Source organism: Bombina bombina, chromosome 6 (assembly GCF_027579735.1).
Source record: "Bombina bombina isolate aBomBom1 chromosome 6, aBomBom1.pri, whole genome shotgun sequence".
Classification (NCBI taxonomy): domain Eukaryota; kingdom Metazoa; phylum Chordata; class Amphibia; order Anura; family Bombinatoridae; genus Bombina; species Bombina bombina.
This window is the reverse complement of record NC_069504.1, coordinates 850685849-850699289: the sequence shown is the minus strand read 5'-3', so window position 1 is coordinate 850699289 and position 13441 is coordinate 850685849. Positions and strand designations below refer to the sequence as shown.

The following is a 13441-nucleotide window of genomic DNA, read 5'->3' as shown; positions in this document are numbered from 1 at the left end:
CTGGGTTTTTGCACTCTAATAAACTCAATCAGGAACAGCAACTGGTGCACATTACTCCTAAACACTGACTGATACCAGAGAGCCTGCAACAGATGCCCAGTGACACAGTCAGTAATCTGAGCCTATCCACAGCAGCGTAAGAAGCTAAAGCATCCTTTATTTTGTGGATTGTGTTAAAGCTGCTGAGAAGCCAATATTTCTCCACCCCTGTACCTGGAACAAACCCCTCTATCCATTCCAGTCCTGTGTTTTCTTCTGGGATCAAAGAGAGATCTGCAAAAGATGAACTTTGACTATTGCCTTCCATATCTTCTTTGTATAAACGTGAATTCTAAAGCCATATTGGTCAAGCTGGCGAATTTTGAGCCGTACTTATTCAATATTCCACTTTGCTGAGCAGTTAGGATTCTCCACTTTGAGGTGACCAAATTGTAATTAAAATATGTAACCCAAACAAATTCATTTTGGCAATTAAATAGTTAACTCACTTACCTATTTAATCAGTGAAGGAGTACTGCACATGATGTCTGACAAAGTGGTGTGTCTAAAAGAAGAAAAGAGAGAGACATACTCAACTGAGAATGGAGTTGGTAAAACGTATTTATTTTCTATAAAGACCAGTGACTTTGTGCAGTATCTGTTAACTCACTATGCCTTTGAAGAAGGATAATAAACCTGTACTATATCCTGACAAAAAAATATATAGCCCAGTCCCAAAATATTAGGCAAGCCTCCTCTGAACTAGAGAAAGCCCCTTGTTAAAGGGACACTGATCTCAATTTTTTTCTTTCGTGATTCAGATAAAGCATGACATTTTAAGCAACTTTCTAATTTACTCCTATTATCAAATGTTCTTTGTTCTTTTACTATTTTTATTTTAAAAGCAGGAATGTAAATCTTAGCAGCCAGCCCATTTTAGGTTCAGCACCATGAATAGCACTTGCTTCTTGGAGGCTTACATTTACCGACCAATAAGCAAGCATAACCCAGGTTCTCAACCAAAAACGGGCCGGCTTCTATGCATCACATTCCTGCTTTTAAAATAAAGATAGCAAGAGAACGAAGAAAAATTGATAATAGGAGTAAATTAGAAAGTTGCTTAAAATTGCATGCTCTATCTGAATAGGTTTAGTGTCCCTTTAAGGACAGATCTTCTGGTTGATTGCTGCTTTTACCACTGTCAGAGCTCCTGGTTCCTGAGCTGATTTTTTCTGTTCCTGACCTTCACTCCATCCTATTTCACACACCATTTCACACCTTTAATAGAATGCTAAACTTTTTTCCGCAATGTATTTGTTTCATTGTAGTGCATGTAAATAAGGTGTCTTAGTGGGGCTAATTAAAGTATAAAACACCTTACCCATATTTCCTCTTTTAGCATTATTATATGAGTAATGATTATTTTTGATAACTCTGGTTAAAGCTCCATGTACATTTGCTTATTGTTCTATATAAAATGTATGTATAACTTGTATTATTATACACTGTATATTATGCCTATAAATAGTGTCAATCTGTTTTCCACCACTTACTATGTCTACTAACTGTTGTCATTTGTAGTTTATATGTAGGTTCATGAGACTTGTGCCTCCACAGCCTATATCATATCCAACCTCTAATTTATCAGTGACTTTTCCCTCCCCCTATGAGGATAAAGAAACTTTGGGAATTTTAAAATTGATAGACTGGCCAAGCCCTCCATCAATTATTACCAACTTGTCTTTTTCCACTAGCCCCCAAAATTGCCAGTATTACATGCTAAATTCGCAAACTGAATACAAAGTGGGGGATACCCTGAAGGTTATAATATTATCTCGAGATCACGATGGCCGTCCCAAGGCTTATGGAGGAGACTTTTTCCAGGCAAAAGTGCATTCTCCTAATCTCAAGGCTGGAATAACTGGACAAGTGTTGGACTATGGTAATGGTACTTATCTGGCTACATTCCGACTCTTATGGCCAGGAAAAGTACAAGTGGACATCCGATTGATTCACTCGAGTGAGGCTGTGGCTGTTCTAAAGGACAAAAGAGAGAAACATCCAGAAAAGGTAACAGTAATGATCTTTTTTAAAAGACAGGTTGAGGATAGTATATGATCAAATATAAATATAACTTACAGGTTTGTGGATATAATTAGTTAAAGGGACATTCTAGAGTAAAAAATAAAAATGCTCTGTTTTGTTATAGGCACAGTAAACCTTCTAAATAATAAACCTCCTTTCATTTATTTAACCCAGAAAATCATGGGTTTCTGCACTTTTACAAAAATTGCCTGAGCATACATCGGTGTGATTATTTGAGCAGGAGCATTAGATAGTGCAGCAGCAGATTCAGTCCCACCAGGACGATAGCAGCTAGTCTATACATACTCATCATATTTATACTGAGCAGTGTACTTATCAGGGTATACTGTATAGAAACTCACTTTATACAACACAGTTTTCCCACTGTCAGTATCATTATAAAGTGCAGTATGGTCATTATCAGTGTGTATGTATGTATATGTGTGTGTATATATATATATATATATATATATATATATATATATATATATATATATATATATATATATATATATATATATATATATACTGTGTATACACACACTCAAAATCATTATACAGAGAAGCATGTATATTATTACTATTGCTTATTACTGAGTTACCTTGGGGGGGTACAAAACATCTTTTGCACCAGGTCCATCACTGTTTTGGGGTCATAATTGGCTATAATGCGGGGAAAAAAAGAAGTGAATGGGCGTTCAAATGGTAATTAAAAGTCTGCATTTTAAATCACTTTAACAGTTTTAAAACACTTGCCTGATATGCATCAGTATCTTTACTTGGGTTAAATAGATTGAAAAGGGGTTTCTGATTTGGAACATTTTTGTCCCTTTAAATAAAAAACTAAAGTTGTGATTCTGTGCAATTCTAAATGAGTATACAACTAGAGATAATCAGCATACATGTGTATGCTTCAATCACTGGCCTTATCTGAAGAAGAAGATTGTTCCAGGAGTCAAATCAAGAAAGATATTAGTACTCATCATGATTATGAAATACCAATTCATTTTTAGGTCCAAAAAACAGCATTTCAGACAGTCACCATTTTATATTTTTATTTTATATGACATTAGTCACACTAACACATTCAAATACAATTTATATGCTTTTAAAGGGACAGTCTACTTGATTTTTGCATTGTTTTAAAAGATAGATAACGCCTTTTACTTCCTATTCCCCAGCTTTGCACAACCAACATTGCTATATTAATATACTGTACTTTATAACCTCTAAACCTCAAAATCTATGCCTGTTTCTAAGCCCCTGCAGGCCATCTCTTATCTCAGTGCATTTTATTAGCTTTTCACAACCAGATAGTACTAGTGCATGTGTGCCATAAAGATAACACTGTGCTCACTCCCTTGGAGTTATGCAGTAAGCAGCACTAATTGGCTAAAATGCAAGTTTGTAAAAAGCACTGAGATAATGGGGCATTCTGCAGAGGCTTAGATACAAGGTAAACACAGAGGTAAAAAGTATATTAAATGGACAGTCTACTCCAGAATATTTATTGTTAAAAAAATAGATAATCCCTTTACTACCCATTCCCCAGATTTGCATAACTAACAGTTATATTAATGCACTTGTTACCTCTGTGATTACCTTGTATCCAAGCCTCTGCAGACTGCCCCATTATTTTAGTTCTTTTGACAGACATGCATTTTAGCCAATGGGCGCTCTCTCATAAGTAACTCCACGGCCGTGAGTACAATGTTATCTATATGGCACACATTCAGATAAGAGGCAGCCTTCAAGGGCTTAGAAATTAGCACATGAGCCTACCTAGCTTTAGCTTTCAACTAAGAATACCAAGAGAACAAAGCAAATTTGATGATAACAATAAATTGGAAAGTTTTCTGAATCATGAAAGTTTAATTTTTGGCTAGACTGTCCCTTTAATATAACTGAGTTGGTTTAGGGTTATATAAAACTGAGAAATGGCTAATAAATGGATTATCTATCCTCTTAAACAATAACACCTTTTAAAGACTGTCCCTTTAAGCATATTGAGATAAAAAATATGCTTAAAATAATAATAATGCTTATGCCAGTGGTGATTAGAGATGGGGCGAATGTTTCTAAAAATCTGAAATTTAAAACGAATTTTGATACATTCGTTCATTCGAATCGAATTTCAAATGTTTATATAACATTCCAACATTCTATTTTCAAATTTTCGTTTTCGAATTTTTCAATAACATTCAAAAATATTTGTTCGAATAATTGAATGTTTAGCTATGTATTTTATATCACATTCAATTTCGAAATGTAATATTCAAATTTGAATGTGACATTCGAATTTGAATGTAACATTCAAATTTGAAATAGTATTTCTAGTCTGCAACAGTGTTGTATAAATGTATAATTTTACCTCTGTGATTACCTTATATCTAAGCCTCTGCAGACTGCCCCGTTATTTCAGTTCTTTTGACAGACATGCATTTTAGCCAATGGGCGCCCTCTCATAAGTAACTCCACGGCATGAGTACAATGTTATCTACATGACACACATGAAATGACACCCTCTAGCTGTGAAATACTGTCAAATGAATTCAGATAAGAGGCAGCCTTCAATGGCTTAGAAATTAGCATATGAGCCTACCTAGGTTTAGCTTTCAACTAAGAATACCAAGAAAACAAAGCAAATTTGATGATAACAGTAAATTGGAAAGTTTTCTGAATCATGAAAGTTTCATTTTGACTAGACAGTCCCTTTAATATAACTGTTGGTTATATAAAACTGAGGAATGGCTAATAAAGGGATTATCTATCCTTTTAAACAATAACAATTTTCAAATAGACTGTCCCTTTAAGCATATTGAGATAAAAAATATGCTTATAATAATAATCCTTATGCCAGTGGTGATTAGGGATGGGCAAATGTTTCTAAAAATTAAAAATGTAAAACAAATTTTGATACATTTGTTCGTTCGAATCAAATTTCAAATGTTTATATAACATTCCATCATTCTATTTTCAAATTTTTGTTTTCGAATTTTTCAATAACATTAAAAAATATTCGTTCAAATAATTGAATGTTTAGCTATGTATTTTATATCACATTCAATTTCGAAATGGTAATATTCAAATTAGAATGTAACATTCGAATTTGAAATAGTATTTCTAGTCTGCAACAGTGTTGTATAAATGTAATATTCGAATTTGAATGCTATATTCAAATTCAAATGTCACATTCAAATTCAAAATAATATTTCTAGTCTAATACTGATTTTTAAAAATGTAATATTCGAACTTGAATGTCACATCGAATGTAGCATTCAAATTCTAAATAGTATTTCTAGTCTACAACTGTGTTTTATAAATGTAATATTCGAATTAAAATGTAATATTCAAATTCAAATGTGACATTCGAATTCGAAAATGACATTCAAAAACTATAAATAACATTAGAAAATACAATTTTTAAGAATATTCGTTCTTATCAACATTCAATTATGTAAATCGAATTTCTACAATAACATTCGTTCTAACATTTGAATTAGAATATAAGCACATTCGCCCATCCCTAGTGGTGATGCCAGTTATATAGACATGACTTCTCCTTTGGAGCTTGAATGGACATAAAACCCAATTATTTTATTTCATGATTTAGACAGAACATACATTTTTAAACAACTATACAATTTAGTTCTATTATTACATTTGCTTGGTATTCTTTGTTGAAGAGGCAGCAATGCACTAATGGGAGCTAGCTGAACAAATTGGTTGAGACAATGAGAGGCATAAATGTGCAACTTCCAATCACCAGCTAGCCCCTAGCATACTTTGGTATGCTTTCCAACAAAGGATACCAAGAAAAAACCCAATTAGATAACAGAAGTAAATTGGAAGCTTGTTTAAAACTGAATGTTCTTTCTGAATCATTAAATACATTTGTTTTGTTTTTATGTCCCTTTAAGAAAGATGGCAGGAGAGAAAGTATTCTCTGTCAGGGCAGTTCTTGCAAAGAATCAAATATTCAAGGGGTAAAGGTGGTGGCATTAAAGAGATATGAAACTATACTTTTCCCTTCATGATTAGAAAAGAACATACAATTTTAAACAACTTTCTAGTTTTCTTCTGTTATCAAATATGATTCATTATCTTGTTATCCTTTGCTGGAGGAACAGCATTGCACTACTGGCAGCTAGCTGAACACATTTAGTTAGCCAATCACAAGAGACAAATGTGTGCAAGCACCAATCAGCACCTAGATCCCACTGGTGTAGGATATGTGCATATTCTTTTTTAACAAGAGATACCAAGAGACCACAGCACATTTAAAAAAAAGAAGTAATTTGAAAAGTGTCTTAAAATTACATTCTCTATCTGAATCATGCAAGTTTAATTTTAACTTTACTGTCCCTTTAATCTTCTATTATCCATTCCATTCTTTTTTTTTTTATTAATCCTCTAATTTCCTAATCTCTCTCCATGCTCTGCATAGACATTTCCCTACACCTTTGAGGTTTGAGAGATTTACAGTATTAAATGGTGGGGCATAGAAACCTCAAGCACACACATATAACTCCCCATACCCTCGGGTGCAGCTCATAAGAGCCCAATTAAATAGTACAGCACTAACTCATATAATAATTTCTTTATATCTGGGGCAAAATCATAGGTTTCAAAACATGTATGTAGCTGAGAACATAGCTCTTGTATCCCTGTGACTGCTGAATTCATCTATAATCTGTATAAAATTGCCCTTTTCTCCATAACTGATTGATAGGGGCTCATGTATTTATTCGGTAAGCACATTTTCATCTTCATTATTTCTTTACTCTTCTTCCCTGTTCTTGTTTTTTCACTACAACTCACATTCTAGTTCCATAGTGAACCACATAGTAGGTGTCCATATTTGAAATAACTACCTTTAAAACTAGACTAAAGGGACAGTAAATGATTTGAGGGTTTAATATAAATTGTTTAGTTATGAATAGTAAAACAACTTTGCAGTATACTTTCATTATTTATTTTGTCCCCTTTTTAATAAAATTTAGCTCTGAAAAATGGTGTATTTTCTAATTGTCAGACCTGGAAAAGCACAGATTAGACTTATCAAGGATAACCCTGCTACTGCTACCTGTCTTTCCCTAATTGTTTTGTCTGCTAAGTAAAGTTTGGCTATTGAAAAACAAATGCAGCAAACAAGATGTTAATTTTAAAAACTATAGACTTGACTGATATCTTATTCTATAATAAGACAACAGAAATGTCTTATAATTACATTGTGCTTACTATCCACTTTATTTCACATACATCCACCAATTAAGTGGACAGTAAGCATCTGCCTAATATTATTATTGTATTACTTTATATATTCATTTGATATGTTTAGTTTGTCTTCTATTTTAACCTATAGTTAGGAGAATCACATTTTATTTCATATTATTGTATTTTATTTTACATTATTGTATTGTTTTTCATCTGATTATAGGGCAGATACATGCACCTTTCTGTAACTGTTATACTGTTGCTGTTCCCTAGGTTTATTTTAATGGCTTTTTTCATTTTAATGGGAGCACTGAGGTGACAGAATGCAATTTGGAAGTGTCTCATACGGATGTTTGTAGCTACAAGGACCCTGTGAGTGGTGACACATGGCAGTGTATTAAACCACAGAATCTACCTTGTGACTCCTGGGTTTACCATTCAATGGGAGGATACCGCCATGTGACAAATGCACTGGAGGACTCATTACTTAGTGGGTATATAACACTTTCTTATTATTGGTGAAATTCTAATGATAGAGAATCCTAACCTTAAATATTTCCCTTTAGTGTTGAAAAGTCCTGTTTATTAATAAATATTTTTGCTTTGATTAGCTCTCAGGGCCTGTGATCTAAAACTCTCTGCTTAGACAAGATAATCTAAGAAGTCTTGTCAATATCGCAAGGTCCCTCAAAGAATTTAAGAAATGCAATTTTTACTATGTTTTTTTTACTTCATTTTTAATATTGAGATATTTCCAAAATTCTGCCTAATTTTTCTAATGTGGTAAAAATGCAATTCGCTTGTTAGAAGCAATAGTCCTGTGGACATTTATTGTGGACAGTGTTGATAAGAACAAAAATCCATTTAAATTCGGTAATCGAATGTTATTTCCATTTTTTAAATGCTACTTTTGTTTTCGAATGTTCATAATTAGATTGAGTATCCACATTCAATTTATCAAATATTATTCAGAAGTTCAATAGTTCATGTGGTAGGGAAATTAGTAAATTGATACATAATAGATACAAATATATTGATTCAGATTTTTCTTCTTGAGACATGTTTATGTTGTTATGTTGTTTTCTTTATGTGCAGGAGAGATTCCAACATTACAAAAAAAAAGGCTAAAAAAAACCAATTTTTTATTATGATTTCTATTCAAGTCCGCGAGTTTTTAATCATCAGGTGCTTAGTGACTGCATTTCAATAAAAAAAAACTTCTATTACATGCCCCTTAAACTACTATCTGTTTAACTCCTTTCCATAGGTCTGTCACAAATCAGATAATTAAGGGATCAGTTTCTTCAATTGAGGTTGGAATGTCAAACTATAGCTTGGGTAAGATATGAACAGTTAGAGAGTGTTCTAATCACTTTGCCAGCTACTCTAATCATACTTCAGCCTACATGTCTACTCTATCTTTCTCTTACTGCAACTTGTTCCTATTCCCTTTGTTCATTATTATTCCTCTCTCTGACAATCTATATTTATCTACTGAATGCTTAGCAGTGCTCACTTGTGCTTTACTCTCACTATTTTAACATGTTTTCAAATTTCCCTTTCTGTCTTGAAGAGCTCAACTCTAAGCTTCCAGCCTGTACCCCTGGTCAAGAGCAACAACAGCCCTCTGGCTATTATTATAATGACAACTGGACTTCTCTAGTCTGTTTGGGGCAACATTTCCCTGATCATTCTGACGCCAGCTCCTGCCTCCGGGGGAAGGTTATCTACATGTTTGGAGACTCAACTCTACGTCAGTGGTTTGAATATTTGGAACATTTCATACCAAGTAAGTAGAAAGGGAAAGGAGAGAGCAATAGTGAGCAGATCATTGTTTATAGAAGCACAGGTGAAAAATAATGTAGTGTTAGGAATGGAATTTGGAAAAATCAAGGAAATAAGAGTAAGAGAAAGATAATCGTGGGTTGGTAATTAGGAGAGTTTTTATTTTTTAATATGCCAGATAACTTTTAGATGTGCAATTAGGCGTCTGTTTATTTCAAGAGGCTGTGGAAGCTGTTTCACAATTTTTTCCATAACAAATTTAGTATTACTCAATAGAAACAAACTTCTTGTTAGTTTTATATTACTTTGTATATAAAATATAATAGTATATGCGCAATTTAAACAATATACTTGATGAAACAATGAATAACCCACTTGAAAGCTCAGGGGAGTATGTTATATGATCTGGCTATTGGTAATAAGGTACTAAGCTATGTATGAAGCATACATAAATATAGGGCTTCATTTATCAAGCAACTGATGCTGCTTTGGAGGCCTATCATTTTAGGCTCACATGAAACAAAAGATAAGAAGCTGCACTGCTCCTTAAGCTCTCCAATTCCAATTGTTTGGAAGTATGCATTGTGTGGGTGCTGGTTTAAGGTCCCAGGAAGGGGGAGACCTTGTCGTGGTCCTGGGCTTGATCCTTTGGCGCCAAATGTAACTGACTTCCCCCAGTTTTGCTTTTAAACATTGCTGTGAATCTGCTGGCGAGTGCCGGGTTTTCTGTGTGTTGTGTTGATAATGTTTGTAATGCTTCCCTGCAGACCTGTCACCCAGGCTGCTCTGGGGTTAACTGCCTGGGTTGCTGGGAACTTTGCAGCTGTCTGTCAGTGTTCAGGGCTGTGGAGTTTGCTGTGGCTTAGGATGTGTACCCAGTCCAGTCTGTGAGTGCGGTCCATTCCTGTGTTTTATATATATACTGTGTATATATATATATATATATATATATACACACAAATATACAGTATATAGGAATATATATTTAAAAATGCATAACTTTGGAATATGAAATATTTTACAGTAAATAGTTAAAACATTTATTAAATATGAATATTGCATACATATGCTTTTACATGTTTTTATGCAAGGACTCCAATGCACTTATATATATATATATATATATATATATATATATATATATATATATATATATATATATATAATTCATTAAAAATATGGGGGAGATAAAAAACTGAAATTAAAATCCTCCATGTCTCAAAATTAAGTCAATATAAATATTTGCATAGGAAATTAGCACATCTAGGCAAGATATATATAGTATATATACTGTATATACTGTATATATATATATATATGTCTATATATGTGTACATGTGTATTTATGTGTTTATATGTGTATATATGACTGATAAATATGATAAATATTTGCATAGGAAATTAGCACATCTAGGCAAGATATATATAGTATATATACTGTATGTATATATATATATATATATATATATATATATATATATATATATATATGTCTATATATGTGTACATGTGTATTTATGTGTTTATATGTGTATATATGACTGATAAATATTTGCATAGGAAATTAGCACATCTAGGCAAGATATATATAGTATATATACTGTATATACTGTGTATATATATATATATATATATATATATATATATATATATATATACACAGTATATATATATATATGTGTACATGTGTATTTATGTGTTTATATGTGTATATATGACTGTAAATACATATCTACACATATGAATACATAAATATATCGGTAAATGTATACTTATTTAGATACATATACATTTGTAATAATAAAGAATTCAACCTCAATTGCAAATCAGGTTTATTGTCAACATTTACAGACTTTTAGCTGTTTGCAATGAACAAATCAAACAAAAGCAATTGAAATAGCTCAACACAATGAATGCTTCAAGTAGTTTCCATAAAATTCAACTGAAAATGTAACTTTTAATGAATTCTGCAGTCTCAAAATTATTTAACCCCTGAATAGAATTGCTTACAACAGCACAAATATGCAAAATAGGTGTTGTCTCAAGCACACCTGATGCAACTAATTAAGGACTTCATTAGTTGTACCAGGTGTGCTTGAGCTAGAACACATGAAATACGTGAACTGGCTAGGGGTTTGTTGAGTGTAACGTTTAACTGCATATTAGAAATATGGCAAAAGAATGGTCCAAAAAAGTTAAGAGAAGAGATCATCGCCCTTCACAAACAAGAAACAGGATTCAAAAAGATAGTGAAGGCACTGAATGCAAGTTCAAAGTTAAAGGAACAGTGGTTACACTCCATGGGCAGGACAGAAAAAGGAAGCTATCAATAGCTGTAACCAGATTTCTGAGAAAGCAGGTTGAGAAAAACCCTTGATTGACTGCAAAAGACCTGCAGCAAGACTTGGTGGCAGACTTGGTGGCAACAGGCACTGAGGTTTCAGTTTGCACAGTAAAGTGGGTACTAAACACCGAAAGTTTCCATGCTAGAACTCCAAGATGTACACCACTACTGACCCAAAAGCACAAGAGAGTCGGCTACAATATGCTCAAAATCCTATAAATAAGCCTCAGAAGTTTTTGGATTCTGCTCTGTGGAGCAATGAAAAAAAAAACAGAACTTTTTCGGCCCGATGGATTAGCTGTATGTCTGGAGGAAGAAGAATGAAGCATGCTCTGGGGCTGCTTTGCATCATCTGGCACTGGACACCTGCAGCGTGTAGAAGGCAAGATGGATTCATTGAAGTATCAGAAAATCCTAGGAGAAAACACCATGCCATCTGTCAGGAAGCTGAAGCTTGGGCATCATTGGACCTTCCATAAGAACGAGAACCATTGTAAGTAGATAATTTACCATCTTTATTATCATAATTATACCATTCCCAAAACTCATATTTCTCTGTTTAGCTGTTACAAATTTCTACCTGAGGCGTGTCCTTAATTTCTTTATTTTGAGTAGTTTAATTATACACTAAGGTATCTTATGATTGCAATGGGAAATTCCTACAAAAACTTCTTGTTCTCCTACCTTTCTTCATTGTAAGACACATATATCTCCCTCTTCACCCAAATATTAAGGGGCGGTATAGAAACACAGGGGGACCCTTCTGTGTTGTAGAATGGTGAAGGTTCTGGCATATTCTGAGATATTGCAGTATGCTCTTTCAACTATAAAGTTGAAAACATACTCTCTATACTCAGTGGGCCATACAATAGGGTACAATACTGCAAGGTTTAGCGCTACACCGCTGTCTTAAAGGTTACTTTGTTCATGTACATATTATTTCCAAAATACACAGTGGTACATGAAATATCCCTTATAATCAAATGGCCATGCAACCATAGGAACTACAGTATGTGCTAATACAAATAAGGTATTCTTTTCAGTAGACAAATCTGTATGACTTCTTATAACTAATATGATAAATAAAAATAACACAATTACAAGAGAATACAAAGCAAGCAATATGAATAAATAAATTAAAACAATACTATCCTAGTTTAGCTGGGGATGACTCTGTAGTACTGTAACAGGTACCCAACTCCAACAGTCAAGGCACAGTCAAGAGAAAAATCGACTTTATGTTCTGAAGACACACATCATAGGAAACAGTCATAGGTTACCCAGAGTTCACTTATGAGGATGGAACCAGCTTGCAATGTGAAGAATGGATCCAAGAAGATGGTTCAGCAGCTTTTACTACAGTATTAGTGGTTTAGTAAACTTGACAGAGTCTTTTTTAACTTAGGAGCCAGGCATTTCTTTGTTTTAGAAGTTTTACTTGCATTCAATCTTCAATCTTTTGGAGAGTGCACTATGGGATTTTTATCTGTACAGCTTTACCTCATTATGGAAACCTCAAAAATCATTAGTTATTTTGTGGATACATCTCCATGAGCTCATCCTGCAAATAAAAATATTTTGTTAATAACTTGTCTGATCATTTTAGGTTCATTTTTTTACTTAAATGGTTAGTCTAGTCAAAATCAAACTTTCATGATTCATATAGAGCATGCAATTTTAGGAAACATTCTAATTTACTCCTATTATCAAATTTTCTTTGTTCTTTTGGTATCTTTATTTTAAAAACCTGTAAATGTAAGCTTAGGAGCCGCCCAATTTTTGGTTCAGCACTTGGATAACGCTTGCTGATTGTTGTCCAAATGTAGCCATCCAATCAGCAAGCGCTACCCAGGTGCTGAACTAAAAATTGGGTGGCTGCCAAGCTTGCATTCCAGCTTTTGCAAATAAAGATAAAAAGAAATTGAAGAAAAATTGATAATAAGAGTAAATTAGAAAGTTGCTTAAAATTGCATGCTCTATCTTAATCATGAAAGTTTAATTTTGACTAGACAATTGATTAAGATCTATCAC

At 33.4% G+C, this 13441-nt stretch overlaps 1 protein-coding gene across 1 annotated transcript in view; it reads left to right on the top strand.

Annotated features, from left to right (window-relative positions):
* Nucleotides 1-1575: 1575 nt before the first annotated feature.
* The window catches only part of LOC128664666 (NXPE family member 3-like), a 43107-nt gene continuing 31241 nt past the window's right edge, over nucleotides 1576-13441 (top strand). Inside the window, exons 1-4 of the mRNA XM_053719476.1 lie at nucleotides 1576-2049; nucleotides 7555-7775; nucleotides 8549-8619; nucleotides 8855-9070. Of these exons, the coding sequence (XP_053575451.1) occupies nucleotides 1576-2049; nucleotides 7555-7775; nucleotides 8549-8619; nucleotides 8855-9070 (982 nt within the window). The remainder of the gene's footprint in view (nucleotides 2050-7554; nucleotides 7776-8548; nucleotides 8620-8854; nucleotides 9071-13441) is intronic.